At 41.5% G+C, this 23,794-nt stretch overlaps 1 protein-coding gene across 2 annotated transcripts in view; it reads right to left on the bottom strand.

The window, feature by feature from the left end:
* Window positions 1-246: 246 nt before the first annotated feature.
* Window positions 247-23,794, bottom strand: part of LOC108890379 (lissencephaly-1 homolog) — a 36,006-nt gene continuing 12,458 nt past the window's right edge. For both annotated transcript variants that reach the window (XM_018687247.2, XM_018687248.2), the window contains exons 3-11: window positions 18,100-18,184; window positions 14,340-14,414; window positions 13,866-14,072; window positions 9,676-9,844; window positions 7,861-7,963; window positions 7,506-7,734; window positions 5,836-5,937; window positions 5,568-5,724; window positions 247-4,514 (exon numbers count right to left, since the gene is read on the bottom strand). In XM_018687247.2, the coding sequence (XP_018542763.1) occupies window positions 4,441-4,514; window positions 5,568-5,724; window positions 5,836-5,937; window positions 7,506-7,734; window positions 7,861-7,963; window positions 9,676-9,844; window positions 13,866-14,072; window positions 14,340-14,414; window positions 18,100-18,184 (1,201 nt within the window). In that variant the 3' untranslated portion in view covers window positions 247-4,440. The remainder of the gene's footprint in view (window positions 4,515-5,567; window positions 5,725-5,835; window positions 5,938-7,505; window positions 7,735-7,860; window positions 7,964-9,675; window positions 9,845-13,865; window positions 14,073-14,339; window positions 14,415-18,099; window positions 18,185-23,794) is intronic.

Raw genomic sequence — 23,794 nt, 5'->3', positions numbered from 1 at the left:
CACGACTATCATTATTAAAAAGTTTTTGGTAAACCTGACAACCGTTGATGACTTATTTAATCACTTCTTACAGATGCTGTGATTTTTATACGATTTAATTGTGTGTGTTAATCGTATTTTTATTGAGCCAACTTCATTAGCGACGGCAAAAATTCAGTTCAATTTATGTTTGTCCAAATACACCACTGTTCAAAATACAAGGTCCCTCGGTTTAAGCTCAAAACAAATGAGCAGGAAACACAAATGCAGATTTTACTTCTTTTATTATATTGCAAACAATAATGACATCCAGGTATATTGTTAACAGTTTGCTGAGTGAAGAGTGAGACCATAGTGGCGAAAACATCATGAGCTCTCCTGTGGGAGCTTGTTGTGCAGTCTGAAGCCCTCAGATGTGGTTCACAGGCAGGTTACAGAGGACAGGTGGACTTGAGGCCAGAGGAAACGACCCACAGACAGTCAAAACCTGTCTGTCAGTCCCTTCACACACCAGACCAGAGCAGCACAGGGATTGCTTGGGACCTGCGAATGGCAAAAGGGGATTTTCTTCAACAGGGCGCACGCCTGCATACAACACCAGCAGCTGTGTTGTAGCTTTTGTCTACTTTTTCTTACAAAAGAAACAGAACACACATCGTCCTGACCTTTCATTCACCACCTTCCTTGAGTAAAACCAAGGAAGGGAAGAAGTTTTAAATTTACATTTTAATGGTCTGGCATGTCATAGCGTGATCCTGAGGAGACAAGCATCATTTTTCAAAAGTTGGTCACACAGCATTGGACCAACAAGAGGCTGATTTCTCCAGATAAACCAGATTGTACTGACAAATGTCTCCATTTTTGGCTTCAGCTAGAACATTTAACACATTGGCATCTTCATTAGCCATGCCAAATAGTAAGTACTACAAAATTAGCCGATTCTCCACCCAAGAGAAAACAGCTTGTAGAAAAAAATAAAACCTTTGTAAGGGGAGGGCGCACACCAAAGGGAGACACTAGTTATATTCCCTGAAAAAGAGGGTTTCTCTTTTGGGACATCCTAGTCTGCCACAATCCCATTGCATTTACAGAAGACAGGAGGCCACAAACCTCCTTCAAATAGCATCACACACAACAAAACCAGCCTTTCTACAACCATTGTACAGAGCTGCCTGAACTCAACCAAGGACACAGTAATGTAATTGGCATTTTGGGAAATAAACCCGTCCACTTCCTTGCCGAGAGTTAGACGAGAAGATGGACACCAATCTCATGTTTGCAGGCGGTTAGCTTAGCTTAGCATAATGACTGGAAACAGACGGAAACAGCTAGCTTGGCTCTGTCCAACGGCAGAGAGCAGTTGCCGGGCAACCAGAGATACACCGACAAGTTACTGAAATTCATGCCGCGTTCTCGTTACATTATTTAAACCGTAATTTTGAGCTATAAAAAAAGAAAACGTCCACATCTTCTTCATTGTAATTACTAGTGGGAAATATCAGGAATGTCACACAACAGAAATATGTTCTACTTAATGAAAATAACTTAACATGTCAACAAACCGTTGGCACAATGGCTAGAAATAGATTGTAAAATAGACTGTAGTACTACAGTCCACTCAATCGGTGACAAACCTTTGGATATATGTGATCGAAACAAAACTAGCCGATTTAAGGCTGTTTATCTAGTGTACCTGTGAGGTTAACACTCGGGCTAAACAACCTGGAATAACATTTAAACACTCCCGTGTCGAAAAAACAAGTGTTTTTTTCACGTTCATTGCGTGAATGCAATATTAACCAATACAAGCGGCTGTCGTATGAACTTCTATCGTGGTGTATTTGAAAGTAAAAACCCAAGAATTATTATTATCATTATTAGAACTTTAATAATCTCACTTGGAAGGATTGTTTAGTACTATCATTTTCTTAACTCCTATTTACACAAAAACAAAGAGTATCTTGACGTTGTAATTGCACGTTTGTTGCTAGGGAGACCAATGGATAACCCTCCAGTTGTGGTTTTAGCTGCAGCTTCATATTGACAGTACAAATACGAGTGGTATGATATTCTCATCTCTCAGCAGCAGAGCAAACAAGAGTATTTCCCAAAATGTCAAACTACTTTAAATACACACAGTTTCTCACCTCATTATTCAATTCAATTGTTCTCTGATGATAAGGCTCCAATATATTAACTTTTTTTTAAAGATGGCTGTTCTGACAGCTCTGCCTCTGGTGCAGGTTTACATGCAGCAGTGCTACATCAACAGGTCACATTAGGCTCACAGTAGCCACTAGCAGGAGCTTGAGCAGCAGATCACCACATCCAGTACACACAGGAAGAGGAAAACTTGGCAAAGAAGCTAAGAAGATCAGTTAAGCAGTGGAATTCTTTATTAGCCAAGAACTGCATTGGAATGAAAAGGCTAATCAGAAATTATAGGTTTATGCATTTATCAACATCATTAAATTTTAATGTTGTCTTTGATCATCATTAATGGACCAAAGATTTAGTGAAAACAGGGATGTGCAAGATTAATGAATCACCTTGCCAGCTACATTTAGAAGCAAGATGGTTCATTTTTTTTTTCCTCCAAAGGGAGTGGAATGGTTTCTACAGCATGGACTGGTTTACAGTTTTCCAGTCTGTCCTGAAAAATCGCCCCATTTTACAGTTGCAGCTCCACCAAAATCAAAAGCTGAACATTTGAGGAAAGCCACTCAGAAGACGTTTGCATATGTGCGAGACGGTCTGTGGGGTTTTGTCTGCAGGGATCCTTGCTGCTCAGGCTTTAGCATTCTCCCTCCATTATCTGATCCGGGAGCTGCACCGCCATCTTTTACAAGCGAGGAGCTCTTCACAATGAAACCAACACCTCAGCGTCAGACCCCTCTACAGACAAAACAGCATCAACAGATCACTTAACATGTCTGCTGCTAGCATTTCCTCACTAATTCTAAATTCCCATCCAGTTCATCCTTTAGTGCGATAATACAAAATTGCCAAATCTCTTAATAACAAGCTAAATTTACATTTCATATTTTCACAGAAAACTGATTTTTTTTTTTTACTTTTTTACTCAAAACCATTTTTTATTATGCAGAACATATATTTCACCCCTCAGAAATTAGAGATCTTTGCACATCCCAGGTATCAACCCAGGGGGCTCACTTTGACTCCTCGTCATGCCTTTATGTTTTCTCTTCAGCAGGCTTATTTCACACGAGACATCCGTTTGTTGCTTTAAGAGGCACCTTAGATCAACTGAGCATCTTCCAACTTTACATAATTCCTATGGTGCACCAATCCCTGCCAAGACTGACTGGTCAAGGGACTGGAAGTCGACAGAGGGTTTAGTCTGTCAAATTTCTGACATGCAAGGTCAGAGGAAATTGTCTCGTAAAGGGAGACACACCCAAGGTCTTTATCAAGTGCTAGAGATTAGACAGGTGTAATCCCTGAACTCTGCTCAGGTGCTGCTGTGACCAAGGGCACTCACTTACAGCAAAAGCCAAACAAACTCGCTCACTACATCGCGGCTCCCCATTGAAAAACTCTGCGTTTATTCATGAAGCCGCTTTTAAACATTTCAACTTTTTACTCTTTGCTGCAGATTCATTAAATGGGATAATTCATCTAAAACCTAGCAGTGGTTCATGTGCCACCATGACAAGAGTACAAAGCTGTTTTTAAGCCCCCGAGGTCCAAGGACAACAGTTTGAAACATTCGTATATACAGCCATTAAAATATTACCTAGTTCCACATGAAGAGAAATGGTATGCACACTTGAGAAGTGACGTTATAAAGCTACAGATTTCAATAACAAAGCCCCACAGACAATCGTATCTTATCGCATCATATATGCTTTTCCTGCCTTATCTCTCGAAAGTTTCACCAAGCTAGGCACCAACAGACTACGACAGTGAAGGAGAGAAATAACAGAAAAAAAAATCCTAAATAAAAAAATAGACAAAAATAAATCTTACACATAAAGACACTGTCATTTCTTAAATTATTGGTTTTTAGTGCCCTACATTTTACACCCAGTCAAAAACATCTGCCTTCGGTTGGTCGGTAAGGCTGCGTGACAGACGGACAGCCCCGTGTTAAACCTATGGTACTTCTAGACAACGTTATGTAAATTTACAGTATACAATTTTGGATTACCATGCAAGAATACTTTTTTGTGTAACATTTAATAGCTCGATCTACATCCAGGAATAATTTACATAGAAGGACAAAAGTTATTGGACCAGAGAGCGCGATGGGTAAATAACCATGGTGGTAAGTGCAGCCAGAGGAGATGAAGATTTGCGGGTGAGGTTTAATGTTAGGTGAGGAGGGTGGAGGGAGGGAGGTGGGATGAAAAGGGAGGTGGGATGGCAGGAGTGGGGGAGTAGGAATCCAGAGGAGCGCCTGGGTAATTGGGGTGCTGGTCCAATCTGCCAAGGTCCAGATCAGCGGCACTCCCACACTTTTACTGTTTGATCTACGCTCCCGGTGACAACATAGGGAGCAGCCTTGTGGAAATCTGCAGAAGAAACAAAAAGACAGTCAGAACAAAGCACAAGAGCAGAAATAAAATACAACATGTTCCAGTTTGGTATCCAGACCTTTCCACAACACAGCCAACTTTACAGAATGATGCTGCTGTAAACACAGTGATTCTGTTGAATGCTGACAACGTAATTGCAGCGATCCTGGTTCAAGTCCAGCTGAGAGCGTCTGTCAGATATCATCCCTTCCTTCATCTCCTGTCACCTCTCTACTGTCATTGTCAAACTCTAGTTATAAAATTAACAACCTGTAACTTGTAAATCTGTATATTTCTCCACTTGTTGTGAAAAACAACAGCAACATCCGCTGCAGTGTCTGTGTTGACTGAGAATGACGTCAGCGGGATAGATACATCAATCGCTACTGATTGGTTAGGGAAAAATCATCTGCAAACAGAAATCAGCAAAATGAACAACTGAAATTAAAAGGAATCTGAGGAGTCTGATTATTGGGCTATTTAAAAAGCAGAGTGCAGACACGTTTGAGGGAAAGCACTTGGTGTTGTATCATACACACAGACAGGACATTATTTTTTTTAGAAAAGGTGGGAAAAACTGTTTTTTCCAGTGATTTCAAACAAAGGTGCTTTGTCTTTTCCACACCGCTCCAACATTCATCACATCAATAGCTCACAGCGATATCCTCTTTGGCTAAAGCAGGATTTAAGAGGACTGGGTTTCAAAAGGCTTGCCAAGGAAAAGTTGGCTGAAGAGCTCCTCAAGAGAGTTCTCAAGCCTTGATCTGCTGAAAAGCTGCAGATACGAGGAGGGGGAGGCGGGAAAATCCTGGAGGGCTTGTCTACCTCTTAAACCCCTGCTGCCAGCAACCCTCAGGACTCTCAGCGCGCTACCGGTGGAGAAGCTGGGCTCCCTTACAATTACTCAACCTTTCTCTAAAGCAGATATTTGTGAGTTCGGCACCACTGTCCAGTGAGGGTAGAGGTTTCCTGCTGCACCTCAAGAGACCCACTGGTCAAACAATAACAAGGATGAAACCTTTTTTGGGGGGAGGGTGAGGGGCTGCTTACCCAGAGAGGTAACAAAGTGTTCGTGGGCACACAGGGTTTTCATGCAGCGCTTGTTCTTGTAGTCCCAGATCCTTAAGGTCTTGTCATCTGCACAGGTCACAATGAACTTTCCTCCAGGGTGGAAGAGGATCCCACGCACCCAGTTGTCGTGGCCAACCTGTGGAGACAGAGAGATGATGATAATGACACCAGTTGCAAACCAATTTCATCTCACTCATGAAGCACATTTTTTTCAGTCTGGAGGCTATTAGTTTAAGATGGTCCTCACCAGTGTCATAAGGCACATGCCAATGCTAACATCCCACATCTTGATGGTTTTGTCTCTGGAGCCAGACAGCAGGAAGGGGCCTGGCTTACCACTCTTCTTGGACTGGTTCAGCACAAAGAGAAAAATAAATAAATATCAATAACTGTGCAAAACTAATATGGCATGTGTGTAATTCAGTTTTTCTAGTTTGGATTAAAATATTTTTAGTCAAGCACAGAACAAAGACAATAATACACATGTATCTGATTAGAAGCCTTTTAGTCAGAAACATTAACTCACAACATTGTCAACATTTAATCATGATATTTAAGGTGGGGTCAAACAGGCAGGTGCCTTCTAAAGCAATGATTAGAAAAAATGTAAAGGAGTTGTTTCACTGCTGTGGTGTATTTGTTCATCCAGAGCAGCAGGACATCCCAAATAAAACCACCTTTGGGTGACTGTGAGTATTTTACGTTGCTGACAACCAGTTTGAGAACACATGTGCAAACATCTGTGAGACAACAGCTGTCTCTGTCTGCCTAAAGTCAACAACTCCATCAATCCATTTAACTGGCAGTGATACTGTACATGACTTGTGCATGTTTCACTTAATACAAAACAACCAACATGAAAAACCAGCTTCTGTGAAAGTGAACGCTGTTTTTCATAACACACAGGTTAGACTGGGACAAACTGCTGCGAGGGAAAATGTTGTTTTAATCTGACAAGGCTACAATTGGACACACTTGAAATCACAAGGCATGAGGAGGGAGTATGGGCTGACTCTAGGCCATGCTCATACTCCGCCTGTGTATGCACGCACACGCACTTCATTTTGAGTTGGTCTGTTCACATGGCCGTCAGTCTGAGCAGTGACGTGTGAGACCCACTGACATGGCTACGCATGTAGAGAGGGAACACATTCTGCATCATCTGATAGTGAGAAAGATCCACTGTTTATCGCTGAGTGAACAAAACAAATCATAACTTTGTTCACCCTGGTATATAACTGAAGGGGTGTAATTACATGCACATCATGTTGAGGTGTGAGGCTACTGAAAAGCACAGAACTGACTTGAATGGGTTATATATGCATTTTAAGATACTTTTTATTGATTTAAAGTTCCTATTTTTCAAGATTATAAACATATTGTTGATATTTTTTATGTATAGTTGATTATTTGATGTATTGCCTCTGTGCTTCTACTCTTTGGGATGTACCTTCCTGAACTTTTGATTGCTTTTGAGATGAGGTTGATGGCTAACCACACCTGTCATTATAGAGCCTGTCATATATATGGGTATGGTGTCCATTTTTAAGCATTCTGTCCTAGAGAGGATCCAACTGGGATCACATATATTTTTCATTGACACGGCCTTGGTACATGAGCCTACCTCTGAGATCTGGTTTCACTTCAGGATGTATGTGAGCTTTATCAGTGCGCTCTGTGGGAGACCGGCAGCACATGGTTGCGACTGCCCTCTTTTTCACTATTCTATCTATCTCCATCTCTCTATCTAGGCCAGAGTCTTGAAAATATTTTTCCAGTTCTATCAATCGCACTGGATGCCACCTAATGCCAAACAAGTGCCTCCAAACACAGTTTGGTGGTTTGACCTCTGAGCTACAACCTCCCAGACCTGAATAAGTTTTGGAGAAATGAGAAAGGGTCTGAGCAGTTCTTCACCTCAGAGCCAGTGGCTTCTAGGATGGTGGGATAGGCGCTCTCTGGTGCCCAGGAGATGCACTCCACCACATGTTCGTGCTCCCGCAATTCAGCCTTGCACTCTTTGGAGGCCACGACCCACACGCGCACTGTCTGGTCATTGGAACAGCTGGCAATCAGTGTGCCGTCCTGGTTGGGCCGCACCATACGGACCCACTCCCTGTGGCCTGTGAAGGTCTTCACACAGTAGCTAATGGGAAAATGACAATAGAGGAGTTATCAAGTTGTCAGGGGAGATGTGATTCATGAAACACAATATCATCTTTCAAAAACAAACACAGTGGTTTTGAGGATGATGTTTTTGGATTCTGCGTACCCAGTTGCCACCTCCCACATTTTTATGGTTTTGTCCCTCGAAGCAGAAACGATGTGATCTCCATTGGGCATGATGGCTACAGACGAAACATTGTGATCATGTCCTGAAAAACAGAAAAGACAAAAATATGATCTCAGGAACAGCCAGAGTGCATTAGAAAAGCCTTCTGAGCAACACAAGCCAATGCAACATTTGAAGCTAATGCACAATTTAATTGTATCATTTCAGATGGCAACAAATGATCCCTTTAATCTTTCCTTCTTTACTTTAACCAAGGAATCATACTCAAAATTCAGCAATGGTTTTTACACATCTTCAGCCACTAACAGCGCCAAAAAACGATGGGTTTGGTCGTAATTAGCCAATTAAATGACAAGCGAAGGCAGCCAATTTGCCTGGGCTTACTTTGTTCCACGGAGAATAAGAGATGCCTAATTACCTAGATGCTGGGCCATATTTAAGCTGCTAAACAGATGAAGACAACAGTAAGTATACTCTAAAAGGCCAGCTTAACTGTGTGCGTGAGTGTCTGTGTGTCTGTGTGTGTGTGTACACACATGCCATCAGGCTATAATAATGGGTGGCAGCCACACAGAAAAGTGCTATCTGGTGCTGAAGAGGATAATTAAACTGCTGTCCAAATCGGCACTAATCTACTTCACCAGTTGGCCCAGTTGTTTTTTTTCTTTTAGATGTTTAAAAAAAAGTAGGAGTGGATGAAAAGGGAGAGAAGGTTGAGTAGATGAATTAAAAGTGAATGGAGATGGGAGTAAAAAAGAAGGAGAGGAAGTGGTGGGGAACAAATCAAGACAGCGGGCTCGGTTTAAAAGAAGGTTTTTCGACAGTGATCTCTGCATTTAAATGCTTTCCTGCTCAGTGTGAACGTGGCTCGTCTGTTTGAGGAAGCATGCCAGCAGCTCACACCCTCATTTACAACAAAAAAGATTGGCAACCAGTGAAATCTGTTGCTCACTTGCACAAAATGCAGGGATTTACAACTCCAGCATAAATTTAAGAAAGCCAGAGCACTTTGTGTTCACTAAGCAGGCTTCTCTAATTCATGGATATTCATTCATGTCTGCTTCACAGTCAGATGTTAATGGGCACTTCTAGCAGACGTGTGAGGAGGGGAACTAAATGTGAAATGCTGAAGCTTCATATTTGTTTGGGCTGCTGCTGGCTGGTTGGTGGGGGGGCCTTCTCACAGTTCCAACAAGGAAATGAAAATTATTCATATGGTGGTCCCTAACATCAGTAGGGCCTGAGGGCACATGTAGACTATACAGCCATCATTTACTTGGCAATTAGGGTGTAAAGAAAGCAGGGGTGTGTGCCTAAGGACAGCTTCAGTGATGACGTGAACAATGGTGGAGTAGATTCTGGGATAAGAAGAAGAATATAGATAGGCTTATTAAAAGCCTGAACCAATTCTTTACCATTTAATCATTGTAAATGATTACATTTTAAGTGGAGATATACCACAGTGCCTGTAGGAATACACTGTACTGTAGAAGGGAGTACTGTGGGTAATATGAGAGACATTATGGCTAAAACAGTCCATTTGTCAGAGATGGTTGTGAATCTCAGCGTGAGGTGCAGTGAATTGGAGCAGATTGAGGCTGATCACCAGCATCAAATGTGATAATGAACAGCATCTGTGCCAGCTGAGTCCTGCGTTAAGTCACAAGCTACATTTAGACAGCAATGACATGGAAACCCTGACAAAGTGTGTTCACAAAGATGATAATAAATGGCAGCAGCTGTGATGCATATCTGCAAATCAGATTTTTATAAAAAGAAATTTTATCTTCTTACCATGCATGGTCCTGATGCACTCAAAGCCTTGGAAATCCCACAGCTTGATAGTCATGTCTGCAGAGCAGGATGCTAGCAGTTTGCCGGTCTGGTCAAAAGAGATGTCCTGCACGGAATCTGTGTGGCCTTTCAGTGTGCGTTCAAAGTCTCCTGTTTCATAGTCCCACACCTGGAGAAAAGAGCAAGTTTACACATCATCTTAAGAGCACAAAACAAAAACCAAATCCCTTTCCAGACTGCCAGCAAAGCCCCAACATGTCACATCATCTGTGGCCCCATGTCACTTCATGTCTCAGCTGAGTAGCTCAGTAGCCAAAACAAGCTGAGGAGACAGAGACAGACAAGCTGCCCAGGGAAGTCACATTTCAATCCTAACAATGAGATGCACTGAGGGCAGAATTATTACAAATGACCACACTGACATTACACTCATCTCAAGAGCTCATACAGGCCTCACACATTCTTTAATTATTGAATTACAGAATCTATGATGCATTATTGTTGCTAATGGCAGGGATGCATGGGCCAGGATGCCGATTTGGGTTACAGTTAGGCCTGATAAAAGCCAAGAGTTAAATACGATGAGAGAGGCAAAGCCATTTGGAGTACAGACAGAAAATTGGGTGAAGAGTAGTAAGCCTGATTTTCTAGCCTGAGAAAGCTGTTGCGTCTCTGGTTTTCAAGCAGACAGACGGTTTGTCACAGAGGGATAAACCCTCAGTGGTTCCTCTCGAGGTGGGGGATTTTGGGCAGACGGTGACAGGAAAACCCCACCCTCCCCTCCCCCTCCATCTAGTCCTTCTTCCTCCCCCCAAAAGGAAGCTACAGACAATGCAGATGGCCGTGAGGTGCAATGTGTGCAGGGGGATTTATCCTGGAGATCAATGGAGTTAATGTGTGTGGAGGTACACCTGGTCAAACAGTCTACACACAGTCTACAGCAGCATCTAAACCATACGTAATCCATTAACTATGTGTAACTCAATGCTACAAGACTGATGATTCTTCCTGGAACTTCTCCAGGGCATTATTTAAGCAGCTGCCAAAAAAACTTGCCCTATTTCATGATGATTAATAGTCTTCATTCTTTAACAGAAAATGCCTTGGATTTTTGTCATTCAAAGGCCAAGTGTAATACAAAGACTTTCTTTGTATGTCCCATTTATGAAGAAAGCAATGGGTAATCTGACACCTAAGCTCCATGGTCTTGTTTAAATGAACCTAGCCTGTGGTTGACATGTCTGAGTGAGCACAGCTCTACACTCAGGACCTGCTGATTTGCATACTGTGAAAGGTTGAGCTGAGCTCAAGGTAACATTTTGTTGGGCAAAGATCTGCCACGTTGGCAGAGGAGAGACAACAGGGGATCAGAGGGGGTGTGTGAGGACCAGAGAATGGTAAAACTAACAGAGTGAGGGAAAACACACATAGCGGAGTGACTAAAAAAAGGCAAAAAATAAGAATTGTTTGGCAACAGAAAACTACACACTGTTACATTTCATGTTACATGCTGATGAGGGATTCACTGAATAAGGCATTAGCCTGGTTCCTTGATTCGGCTTCTCCAGCAATTTATACAGATCTAATGTTGTGCCCTCTGACGGCTGTTTCCAGACGGCAGAGAAACAACTGACCAAACAGAGGTTTGTGGGTGCAACCAAGAATGTCAACATAATCTGTATGAGTTGCTATGTAAGTAGCTTCATGCATCAGTGTACACCACAGTTTTGTATGGACTAAACAAGCAACACACAACATGTTAATTAGTGAACTTTAGAGGTGGTGGTAGGAAGATTGTTGACTTTTAACAGAGCCATGCCAGCTATTAGTGCTTGTTTCCAGTCTGTATGTTAAGCTAACTAGCTGCTGGTATGTATAATTTCTCAAAGCCTAAGGTGATGCATTCAATATGCTTGTTTTGCCTGATTAACAGTCAAAACAACCCAAAGATATTCAAATTACTGTCAAGTTGTCACATTTTAGAAGCTGGACCCAGAGAACGGCTCAGGCTGACGAATGACATGAAACAAAATGGCCGTTCTTTCTGATGCATGAAGTGGAAAGCTGAGGAGCTTCTCAGTCTGTGCTTCTCAGTAAAAAGAGCATAAGGTCTACTCCCCAGTTAAAAATTTAACAGAGCTGTTCAGGAGGAGAAAAGTAGGACACCAGGGGAATCAGGCCAGGCCAGAGAGATGCGGCAGCCAGGAAAGAGGCAAGAAAGCAGGGCTGAATTTTAGATTTTGGGCCCAGGTCTGCCTCCTCCTGAGGGATAAATGGCTCTGATGGTGGGGTAGTCATGATGGGGCATAAGGCTTTAAGTGGAAGATGAATGAAGCAGGGTGCTGGGGGGTGGGGTGCGGAGGGAGGGGTGAGACTGGAAGAGGAAGAAGATGCCAAAACGTGGAGAGGGGTCCCTGCTGTGTGGGTGTAGCCGAGGAAGAGAAGTACATGTGTCTGTTATTGTCTCATGAATAAAATATACAGAACAAACAGCTCAGCAGAGTATTGGCATTGTGCAGTGAAGCAAGGGAGAGACACTGCTGTAAAAATAGCCCAGAGACAGACGATGGAGTTTATATATGGGATCTAGGGGTACAAAGATGACAGAGAGAGATATACTTGTGTAATCCAGGGCGTGTCTAGGAAGAGGGTTAGAATAGAGCAGGAAATGCTCAAGAGCAAAGCATAATAGATGGAAAGGAGGAGGAGAGAAGAGCGGCATTCACCAGGCTAAGCACAAGCTGCCACCAAGCTGGCACTAAATTAAAAAAGACCACTCTGTTGATTTTATTGTAAAGTGAGAAGGGGGTGAGAAAACACACAAACAAAGGACACTGCAGTCTGTCTCCTGCAGGAAGCTCCAAAGTCAGACACCTGATTAATCTTCATGAAGTGTTTTTGCCTTTGAAACCAAATTACTGTACATGCAGTATTATGTTGGAGCAATTCTCACAAGCAAAAATGCTTTAGCCCAAACATCTTCAATGAAAACATTAGCATACTCAAATATTACTGGTGCCGAGCCACAGTGCTATCTGTGTAAGCTGGGAATGGAAGGCACTGTGTACTGAATAATGTGTTTTGTAGAAATATGAGAAAGTCGGAGCTGAATGTTGCTGCATGCCAGCACTAGAAACAGCCTGTACAACACCTTGCCTTGTGTGTAATAAATACAGTAAAGCTCAGGTTTATATTTTGGTTTCGTGTAACAATTTGTGGGCTGACAGAAATGTCACGACATTTTGCATTTACAGTTCAGCTGTTACCACGGAAACCAGACGTCCAGCACAGACAAGTTTTGTTTACATTCCCCTGAAATAAATGGTGGCACATGCTGGAAGCACTGGACAAGGCTGATATTTTATGTTTTCTGTGAGAGAGAAAGGCAAAAGAAAAAGCAATCCGAGTCTGTCGTCTAGCTGGATAAAAATAGGATCCACAGAGATTTTCATCTATGCATCAACGACTAGGGTACTCAAACCTGTCTGACAAATGTTCAGAGAAACTTACCATCAACACAAGTTAAACCCTTTGCTTAATGAACACCCTAACTCTACAACCAGCTCTGCAACGCATGATGGCATCTGTGACTTAAGCTTGAAATCAGTACTGTTGTCTTACCATCATTAATGTCTGACGATGAATCAGCTGACTATATTTTGCTTATCCTTACTCCCTTATCACTGTCAAACCTAATTTAATCTGGTTATTATGATGCTTCATTTGAGCAAATGCATGTCCACAGTGCCTAATATCCTAAAACCCAAGATGTCAGATAAGCATGGCAGCTGCTTTTCAACCCTGGAAAACTGAAAGGTTTCAGCTCATTATGAGACTTGTGAGGATTATTATCAGTGTCTCCATTATGTACTGTGGCTTTGGAAACTCTGAAGTGTACATCAAGTGCGTACAGAACATGGTTACGTTGAACTGTAAACAAACACAAGTAGATACAGTACACTGAACAGATCAGGATTATCGCATCATGTGCAAAGGAGGCGTACAACCCAGCAGGTTTCGTAACAGACTTCATCAGTGATTTTACTTGTTTGCACATCTTCAGTTCAAAAGAATAAACCAATCGGTGAAATCACCTGCTGCAGCTTTTATATGGGAAACCTGCAGATGTTCAGCTTTCGACAGGGACATGGTTTGACAGACAGTTGAAACAGCAGTTAAAAAAAACTGACCTTTATTGTGGCGTCCTCGGAAGCTGACACCATGAGACTGAAGACTGGGTGGAAGATGACGCGGGTGACTGGACTGCGGTGGCCACTCAGCGCGTACCTTTCTGGCGGGCGAGGGATCCACTCTTTGGGGTCGCGCTTCTGACTGACGGGCCCTCCCAGGGTGATCTCCTCTTTAGCTTCATTCAGTTTGGATTCAAGTTCCATCACCTGCCCAGAGCATACAGGTACAAGTTAACATTGTAGAGGCAGGAAGTAAAGTATACGGTAATGTGCACGTCTAGATAGCTGGGTAGGACATTGAGTCTGTGGCGCCTGTGTTTTAAACAAATTATTACGCATTAACAATGGGGTTAATGCTTTCCTTGGTACATTTCTTTCAGTGTTAACAGTGGATTCAGCAGTAATGTCATGAAACATTCACAAGACTACAATCACTACAAGCATTTCATTTGAGAAGGAAAAAACCCCACAAACCTTCTTTTGTAATCTGATGACTGAGGTCCATTTTTTTTCCAAAAGGCCAGCGTACTTCTTATCCAATTCTTCATTCTGTGGAGAAAAGGAGGGGTAGGGGGGAAAAAAGGATATTAGCAAACAGGCAAAGAAAGCCAATCAAAGTCGTGGGCTCAGCATAATCTGTGAGGCCTGTGGGAGAGGGGCCAGCTGGGGTGGCTTTTTGAGGTCCTTGGCTATAGTAAGAAAGAACAGAGAATTATTTACACACCCATCACAGGCCAACGCTGACTGCCAGACACCGCCAACCTACTGTACAACACACACACACACACACACACACACACACACACACACACACACACACACACACACACACCCTAGTCCTAATCCCTCTCACACAAGCTAATCTCCTGCAGACAAGGAAGACTTAGGCAGCTTACAGCCACACACCCAGTACTGGAGGCAGCGGTGGAGGTTAACTTGTGGCAGTCCTGGCAGACAGAAGCCTGATTCCACCTGTGGGCTAATACCACAAGCTGGCCGCTACCTTTTACATAACGGACCTCATGGCACGCACAGTCTGTTTCTTACTGCCAAGAAAGCAAACACTGTGGAGGCATGTTTTCTCTGTCGCCACGTACAAACTCAAAATAATACTGAGGCCTGCAACTAACAATTAGTTTCATTATCAATTCATCAACTATCATCAATTATTGTCTTGATCAATTAACAGTTTGGTCTTTTAGAAGTCAGGAAAATAATAAAATATGCCCATCACCATTTGCCTGAGACAAAGGTAACACCCTTAAATTGCTTTCTTTGCACAACAATCTAAGATCACAAACAAAGCTGGAACGATAAACTGATTAATCATCAGGTATTTTGGTGACAGTTCCAGCTTCTTTAACAGGAAAATCCAACATTATAGTAAATGGAATATTTATAGGTTTTGGGAAGTCGGTCAGATAAAATGAGGCATTTAGTGGTGTTCCTGGTGCTGCAGGACACTGTAATGGACAGTGAATTGCAGCTCTTGATATTTTACAGACCAAATGAGTAATCCACTAATTGAGAGAATTATCAGCAGATTAATCGATAATGAAAATAATCGTTGATTGCAGCCCTAATTTCATGATATTAAATCATTGAAGACAAAGAAAAGCAGCAAAACTTCACATTTGAAAAGCTTGAATCAGAGAATTGGTGAATTTCTGCTTGAAAAATTATTTAAATGATTAATTGCTTCCCAAAGGCATTGCCAAATTATTTTCCCGCATTCTCAAGAAAACCAAAAATTCACATTAGCTTTCATTTAAGAAGGTCTACAGCTTCAACTGTGTTTTTCATGTTGAAAAATATAATAATGACTACCATTTTAAAATACTGAAAGGGGTTTTCTTCTTTTCCTTAAATGGAATTAAAATACAAAAAGCAAAAAACAGTAAGATAAAGTCAAGTTTTGCCTTGTGTTGTCTTATTCTACTCACAGTACAACAGTTTGGGTGGCACTGTGTGAAAATCCATGCCTTGAGGCTGTTACTAACTACCAAAGCATCAAAAACCGACACTGACAGTGAGCCATGAGTGTCACTGAGGGAGAAAATTAGTGTTTCACTCCAATTTCACAAGTAGCTCCTCAGCCTCAGCTGGAAACAAAAGCAGACATCCTGGAGGTGTGGAGAGACGCAGGCAACACCGTTCCTATATTATACTTCTCAATGACAAGAGGTGATTCCTTAGACTGTAACATGAGGTGTATAAAAAGACAAAGATGAGAACTGAGGCACCGGGAGAAATGGAGGAGAAAGAAAACATAGAGGGAGAGAGTAGGGAACCCAGTTTGGACAAGTCTGCCATCATCTAATCTGCCATCTGCCTGGACACTCTGCCCATTTCACCAACACACACACACACAAAGAGACAGAGACACACACAAAGACACACACAAAATGGCAAGTGCCAGACTTCACTGCAGCCTGCCAGCCTGTTGGCACTGAGTAATAAACGTGTGTGCATGTAGGTATGTGCATTCATTTCACAAGGCAATATAAAACTAGAACATAACCTCTATTAATTATTCCTACTATGAAAACCTGTTAGCGTACTCTGCCTCGCATAGTATTAACCTTAAAAACTGCTACTCAAATAGCCACAAAGGGCCATGGTTAAGAACATTTAATTCACTCTGAACAAAATATAACCACATTTAATAGACATTAAAACCACCTAGGTAATGAATGTCTAACAATATGGCCTCAGGGAAACGGTGCTAAAAATCATTTGGCTGTTTAGCTTGGTGCTGCCAAGATGTGTGTTTGGCTGAGCGTTAATACCCAACAGGGTGAACCTATCCCTCCGTGCCATTCATCTATTATTCAGCCTGCCTGCACAGGGCTGCCGCAGAGAAAACGTCTGGAGGAAGAGTGAATAAAGACACAGAGGAGAAGGGGGTGGGGCATCACATGAAGGCAAGGTGAAAGAAGAGGTACTGCAGAGAGGCAGAGCAAAAAATAGCGACATTAAAACAAATAGTAGATGAAAAGGCTTGACATGACTTAATAACACGATAAACAGGACTAACAGTTCGCCAAAGAGCACTGGAGAACAATTTGTTGAAGCACCTTACATTCCCACCTTCATGTTTTGATTTCTGTGATGTAGGAAGTGCAGACAACAGCACATTTTAATTCACATTTTGGCTCTGTACTACAGTACATTATATGAGGAAAAAATACACTGACTGTGAGCTAAGTGCCAACTTCCATCTTTAAGTGTGATAATCATAATCATGAACTACTCTGCAAGGGTTTTAAATGCAATTCATTATACTGACAGCAAAAAGTAGACCTGGGTCTGCCAGTGTCTGCTCATCATAGACTATAAATACTTACTGACTACAAAGGATCTAATGAAAAATATGACTTAATTTATTCAATTTCTCCTAAAGTGTTTGGAAAAGGAGTACATGTAGAAAGGGCTACAATCCCTACAGTTTTTATCTGATGTGGATGTAAACACTCTAAAATTAAAGCTAAAAGTTGCCACATTAACCTCATGGTCATCATTTCATTTCAAATTCAATTGTCCAAAACAATAAAAATCCCTATTATGCTAGCTCTACAACATTTTTGTCAGGTTTTTTTTATGAGTTGTACCACTGATAAAATGGATGCACTATAACATTTTGTGCAAGGGACAAGAAGAAGAGGAAAGGTACAAAAGGACAAATGATATGAAAAATTAAGGAGAGCAAAAATACACTCAGAGGCTACTTGATTAGGTAAACCAGTAAAACTTTACAATGTTTATACTATTAATTTTTTTAAACTGTCAGGAATGTGTAAATTCAATTAAATGTTTATTATTGACATCATAGGGAGCAGAATTTTAGGAACACCTCTCAGTGTAATGAAGCCCACCTTCAACCAACTATGACCTCAGTGCTAAAGTATATAAATTAAAACCTTATGGCACAAATTCTCATTTCATCAGAAAAAAGGAAATAATGTTGGAAAAAAAACAAAACACAGCATGTCACAATGGAAATGCAAAAATAATATTTACGAGTGGATAAAAGCTTTTTTCAAGATTAGTTAGCAGGAGCATGTAGCACAGACCCCCTAATCAGACAGACCACCATAATTTGGTGCAGGTGCTCCCGGTCACACTCGAGAGCATGTTGACTCATGAGAAATAAAGTGGAAATCAAGGCATATTGTTTGTATAAATTGGTCTGATTGGCTGTGCGGATGTATGTGTCCACCCTTAATCTACTCACATTATCTAATTCCGCCTCCTTCTTGAAAGTGGAATATGCCTCTTCATATCCATTGGAACGTAGATAATCGGCTATCGCTCGATTTCTGAAACAGACAAAGGGGACCCGTAATTAGTTCCCCTGATTAGCAGACAAGATAGTTGTTAAAGTGCCACGAGAAACGACATGAGTAATGGAGTTGTATTCAACACTGTAAAACAAAGACAGAAAATGAGTGTGTTCAGGAAACGCGTTAGACAAAGATGTAAATTTTACACACTTTTCACACATTCAGACTCTGTTATCACGCTTCTAGCTATATAATAAAAATGCTTTGCATGCATAAAGTCAGTCATGACACATAGCTCTGTCTTTAACAATACACAGTCTGCTGCTCTTACGTATATATACACACACACACACACATATATATATATGTACAGCCCTCTCCACCCATTTGACACAAATCGAGAACACATCTGTCTGGCTTCTATAATGAGCTCCTGTTGCTGTGGGCAAATAATAGGGAAGGGATGACTCCCCATGGTGTAGATATGGGGGAAAATGAATCAGTGTACATCCTACCATCGCCTACACACACAAAGAGAAAGACAGGCACATCACTGAGAGGCAGGATAATCCCTGTGAACTGAATAAGCTCCTGGCTATTGATATTTTACTCCAGTTCATCTCCTTGTCGGGCATACGTCAGCAGACAAACACGAGAAGGTATTCAAAGACACCAGACCTGTCAGACACTGAAGATGGCAGCAGTGGTGTGTAACTGTCCTACTATTTCAAATATGTGAGGAGAGATGTCCAGATAGGACAGACAATAGACGAGACAGGCAGAGCTGAGAGCGAGAACAGAGGAGGCTACCTTCACCCTTCCTGTTTTTGTCTCCTGGGCTGCCATATAGCCCTCACACTTACCTAACACACACTTTCACACAACAGACACACACACATCTGGTTTACGACTGCAGCCTCAGCAGCAGCTCAATTTACCGAGAGTTATTAATGAGGTTCAAGTCAGTTAATCTCAATAGTTCAGGCTTTTATTCTCCATCTAATTAGATTCTCATGAGGGTGCAGAAAAGTGAATTATTTATTTGACTTCTTTTTCCTTTTAAACCAAAACGCTTCGCTTAGTGTGTGCATGCAGTACACAGGGCATGCACTCTTGTAATTCTGTTAATGTAAGTAGTTTAGGGCATAGTTCAGTTTTATCCTATATCAACTTTAACTGGACAGTAAACACACTCAAATTTTACATTTACATTCTTTAGGTTTCTAAATCAAGCTATGACAAGATGGTGTTAATAAAAATTTTAAATTATTCAGTGAAAACGGTTGTATGATGTTGTCTTTAGCTCTGGAGCTTTTACAGAGTTTGGCTCATTATCAAAACTTTAAGTCAGGATAACTTGACCTCAGTTGCTTCTATTTTAACTGTTCTTTTTTGTCTGTCTCTTGTGAGTGGATGTGTAATGATTTGTTGAATGCCTGTATATAATATATATATATATATATTAATCCTGCAGTTTCATTGTCAAAAACAAATCATGTGAACAGTGTTTTATTCTTCAGGACTGGTTCTGGATTTGTTTTTCTTTGCACCTTCAGTTTGTTCTGCTGAATACCAGACTTGGCAAAAAAATGACTAAAAAATACAGAAAAGGGCCTAAAGAACACAAAGAAAGACATTGAATTCATGAATGTCTGATATAAATGCAATTTTCCTCTAATAATAACACAATGTTTCCTTGATTCCAGCCCTCCTGTGTTTGTGCACTATGAACCCCACCATTAATGCCAGGAGAAGCCAGACAAGCTGTCAGGCAGCAAAGCTTTGAGGTGCCAAGATGAAGGGGGTGGGGGGTACAATCTGTCAGCCCAGCCTGTGCCCCCTGTGCCCTCTTGGTCAGTGTTGAGCACTGAAGCCCCCAACTCCCTCTGCCCACCTGAATCCCCATGACAACAGGACCAGACCTTATTACAGCTCAAGGTTAGGGAGAGGTTATCTGCTCCTCTGACAGCTGGCCTGCTGGAGGTCTACAAAACTATTGAGGGGGGCTGAGGTGTGCTAGCATGTCGGAGAGAAAGCGTATAAGCAGGTGAGGGAGGCTGAAGCACAGAGGAAGCTTTGATGTGGCGAGGGTGTGTCAGTCCAGTCTGTATGAGCAGGTGTGCTTCCATCAAACCCAACAACAACAACTTACACTGGACAACCTGAGCTCCAATATCACCTGCTCCAAAGCTCCTATATATCACGACTAAAATGACTGTTGGAAATTAAGGAAATATTTGTTCTTATGTGGGGCAGCCATCATCTGTCAATGAGCCTTGATGCTGAAAGCAGGCATCAACACAGAGGATCCACCCCTCCCCTGGCTCCCACTTCACCCTGGATGTGCCAAACAATACACCAACATGCAGTTTTCAATATGTGGGTTCCCCAGAGACTGTGTGGAAAACGGGAGAAAGAGGGAGATGTGTAGTAATGTCGACAGAAGGAGAGCAAACCGACTGGTTTCCATGGTTACTAGCAGCCCGCAGCTAGATGACGTGATGGGGAGATAGTGAGAGAGAGGGCAGGGCGAGTATGTGGACAGAGAGGACAGATAGAAGAGGGGAGAGCTGTAAACCTGATCTGCTTCAGTGGGATTAAAAGACTTTCTTTGTGAGGACATCATTACTGAAAATCATACTCAAGTAATCTCAGCCTATGAGAGCCTCAGCACTGTGGATGATCAGACCACTGGTACAGCGCTGCTCTCTTGCGTACTATAAACCCTTAATGGAGTGACACAAACAGAAAGAGAGGGATGAGATGAGGGAGAGATGTATGATCTCATCCTTCTAAGAAGAGGGGTGAGTCAGACATCCAGCATGTCTGCCACTGACATCACTTCCTCCCAGTTCCTGCTCCATGATCATATACTTTCACATCACTGTAGACATGAGCAACACTTATTAACAGATCCTCCACCTACTGACAGACTTCACTACATTCTGTCTAAATGATAAAATGTGACCAGGTTTATTTAATGAAACATTTAACTGTGTCTAGAAGTGCATCTTAGTGTATGTAGTTAAAAGCAGGATAAACTGTATTTGGTGGTGACTGGGTCATTATGTCTCAGTGGTCATTAGATCACTGGATTATTCAATATTTCTAACCTATGGTTTACATTTTTATCAAACTTTCCCAGCAGTGCACAGCTGAATTAATGAAACTGAATGTTAAAGAAGTAGGAGTAATTTCTATGACAACAAACTCTGGACTGTGCTAATAATACAGCTGCAACAATCAATTATTTGATTACTTGATTGACAGAAAACTGATCTGTAACTTTAAGTACCTACTCTGCCATAGATACTTATACAATTTTTGGTAAAAAAAATCAATTTGGTGATAAATACCGACACTAAGCACAGCTAGAGAGCTGTTACTAATTGTTGTTTTCAGTACTGATTAATGCTTTGAGGGTGAAAAATGTGAAAAAAAGCTCACAAAGAAGCAATGTCCAACGGCTTAAAAATGTCAAAATGCAATGCAATAGTTAAATTTATGGTTGCCCAGGTCTGCATTTCATGCAAAGCTCATACATGTAAATGGCCAATAAATACAGATTAATTTACTCGCAGAGCACAGAAATTAATCAGCCAGCAAAGGCTGTCTTGTTAAAGCACAGATTATGATACATTTAACTGAGGATACATTAGGCACACAACACAGGACTACACACAGCACTCCAATCAGCTACAGACAGACCCTAAATACTCCAATTAATCTGAGAGGTAGGAGAGTTTTGCATGCCTGGCTAAGCCGGTGCCCTTTACCATATATCTGTCTACAGGCACAATCCTTACAGAGGCGTATATATAGACCTGACGAGGTATAGCCCTCTTCAGTCCTTCAAAACTGGTGATGAATGTTTAATAGGAAGAAGCTGAAGGGTACGCTCTGAAAGATCCCTCAGCACATATATAATTCACCTTCCTCTGGATTTTTTCACAAGCATATATCACAGTCAATAGGTTTTGTTTTGTGTGAGCAGGTTGCGCACACCCTTATACATGTGCAAAATAACTCTACTACCACCTCTCAGTGAGGGTAAGACTGTGCTCCAAAAAGCTTACTGTGGTTTTACCAGTGCTTGTTCTCTGAGATGATAAACACTGTGCAAACATCAGTGGACTATAGGCCAGTTCTGTGTGGTGATGTAACCACCGTCTCTGCTAAGTCTGTGTTCTCATGTTAACACTGGTGAAGAAAAATACTGTCTTCAGTTTTTTTAGGTGATACAAATGGCTAATTTCATGTTTCTTTTATCCTCATCTTCAAGTAAAGACTGCCCTAACCTGGTGTGGGACTTCCTGTTAGAGCTAAAACAGAGCTACTACACATGCAGCTTTACACAGATATTTTCCAGATTTCTTTCATGTTAGTTTCACGTGTGACCAGGACCAACTCTCCCATGTCACTCTTTCAATTAGCTCTTTCAAGACCTAAAGAGGCAGCAGATCTTTTTTTTAGAAATGGTACAAACAAAAGCTCTGCAATTTGCCCAAGGAATTCATTTGTTTGGAGTTGATGGATATAAAAATCAGCAAGGTCAGCTTTTTTTCAAGCTTGACAACTGAAAGAACCACAAGATGCCAGTGCTACTACTCAATGAACCAAATCAACAGTAGAGAAAACATGAGAGAGCCTGACAGCAGGTATAAAAGGCTTGATCTTGCATGTCTAGCGTGGTCATGTCATTGGTAAACAAACACTAGACTAAAAAAATAAACCACTATTTCTGCTGAAAGGCTTCAATGTGTGAAATAAACAAAGAGAGATTCTGCAAAGCAGAGGGTGTGTATAGCAGAGAGGCCGGCCGGTGGAGAGCTAAAAAAGTTAAGCTTATTCCTCTGTCTTAACAGCTGAGCAGTGAACAGCTGATAACTTCTCGGGGAGACATTCCACAAAAATCATATGACAGTGTTGCATAATTGTCCAGTTTAGTTGGATCTCCATGAACTAATCTACTATATGTGTTGCTTGACTGATGAGGAGGAGCCCCAGGGCTTGGTTATGGAGTCACCTGAATCACCACCCAGATTAACCAGACAATTAATCCACATCATCATTTCAAAGAGAAAATCTGGTTTATCTATAAAAGCTACTGCTTTATTTGATTCCCAACTTTCATTCATCACAAAGCCTCTTCTAAGCTTGATTATCATAATGTAGTTAATTTTGATGTGAAACAGGTAAGTTGTAGAGGGAAAAAGGCAGTCTGCTTTCATATAAGTTCAACCGTTAAACCGAAAGAAAACTTCAAAAAAAGAATCTCCCTGTAACTGAGATCCACAGAAGACCAAAGTCCATTCCTGGGCTGTCTTTTATTCTTCATCATTGAGAATGTGCCCATGTCTGCAGCATGCAGGAAGAGTTTCAGATCAAAAAGCAGCATGGGGCTGAAGAACCAGCTGCCTGGTCTACACACCAAAATACACACAAAAAAAAGCCATGATGCTGGAGCTTTGTTGACTGAGCTTAGGCCAGATCTTGAATGAGTCAAGTGTACTTTCTTAAAACCCATAAGGCTGTGTATTATTCAAGCTTGGATAAACAAAGGATAACAAGGAAAGATAGAGCACAGATGTGAGACTAAACTTCCCATTAGACATACAGAGAGGATTTTTTATTAAACCATCTCAA

This window comes from Lates calcarifer, linkage group LG21 (genome assembly GCF_001640805.2).
Source record: "Lates calcarifer isolate ASB-BC8 linkage group LG21, TLL_Latcal_v3, whole genome shotgun sequence".
Taxonomy (NCBI): Eukaryota; Metazoa; Chordata; class Actinopteri; family Centropomidae; genus Lates; species Lates calcarifer.
This window is presented reverse-complemented; position numbering and strand designations above follow the sequence as displayed.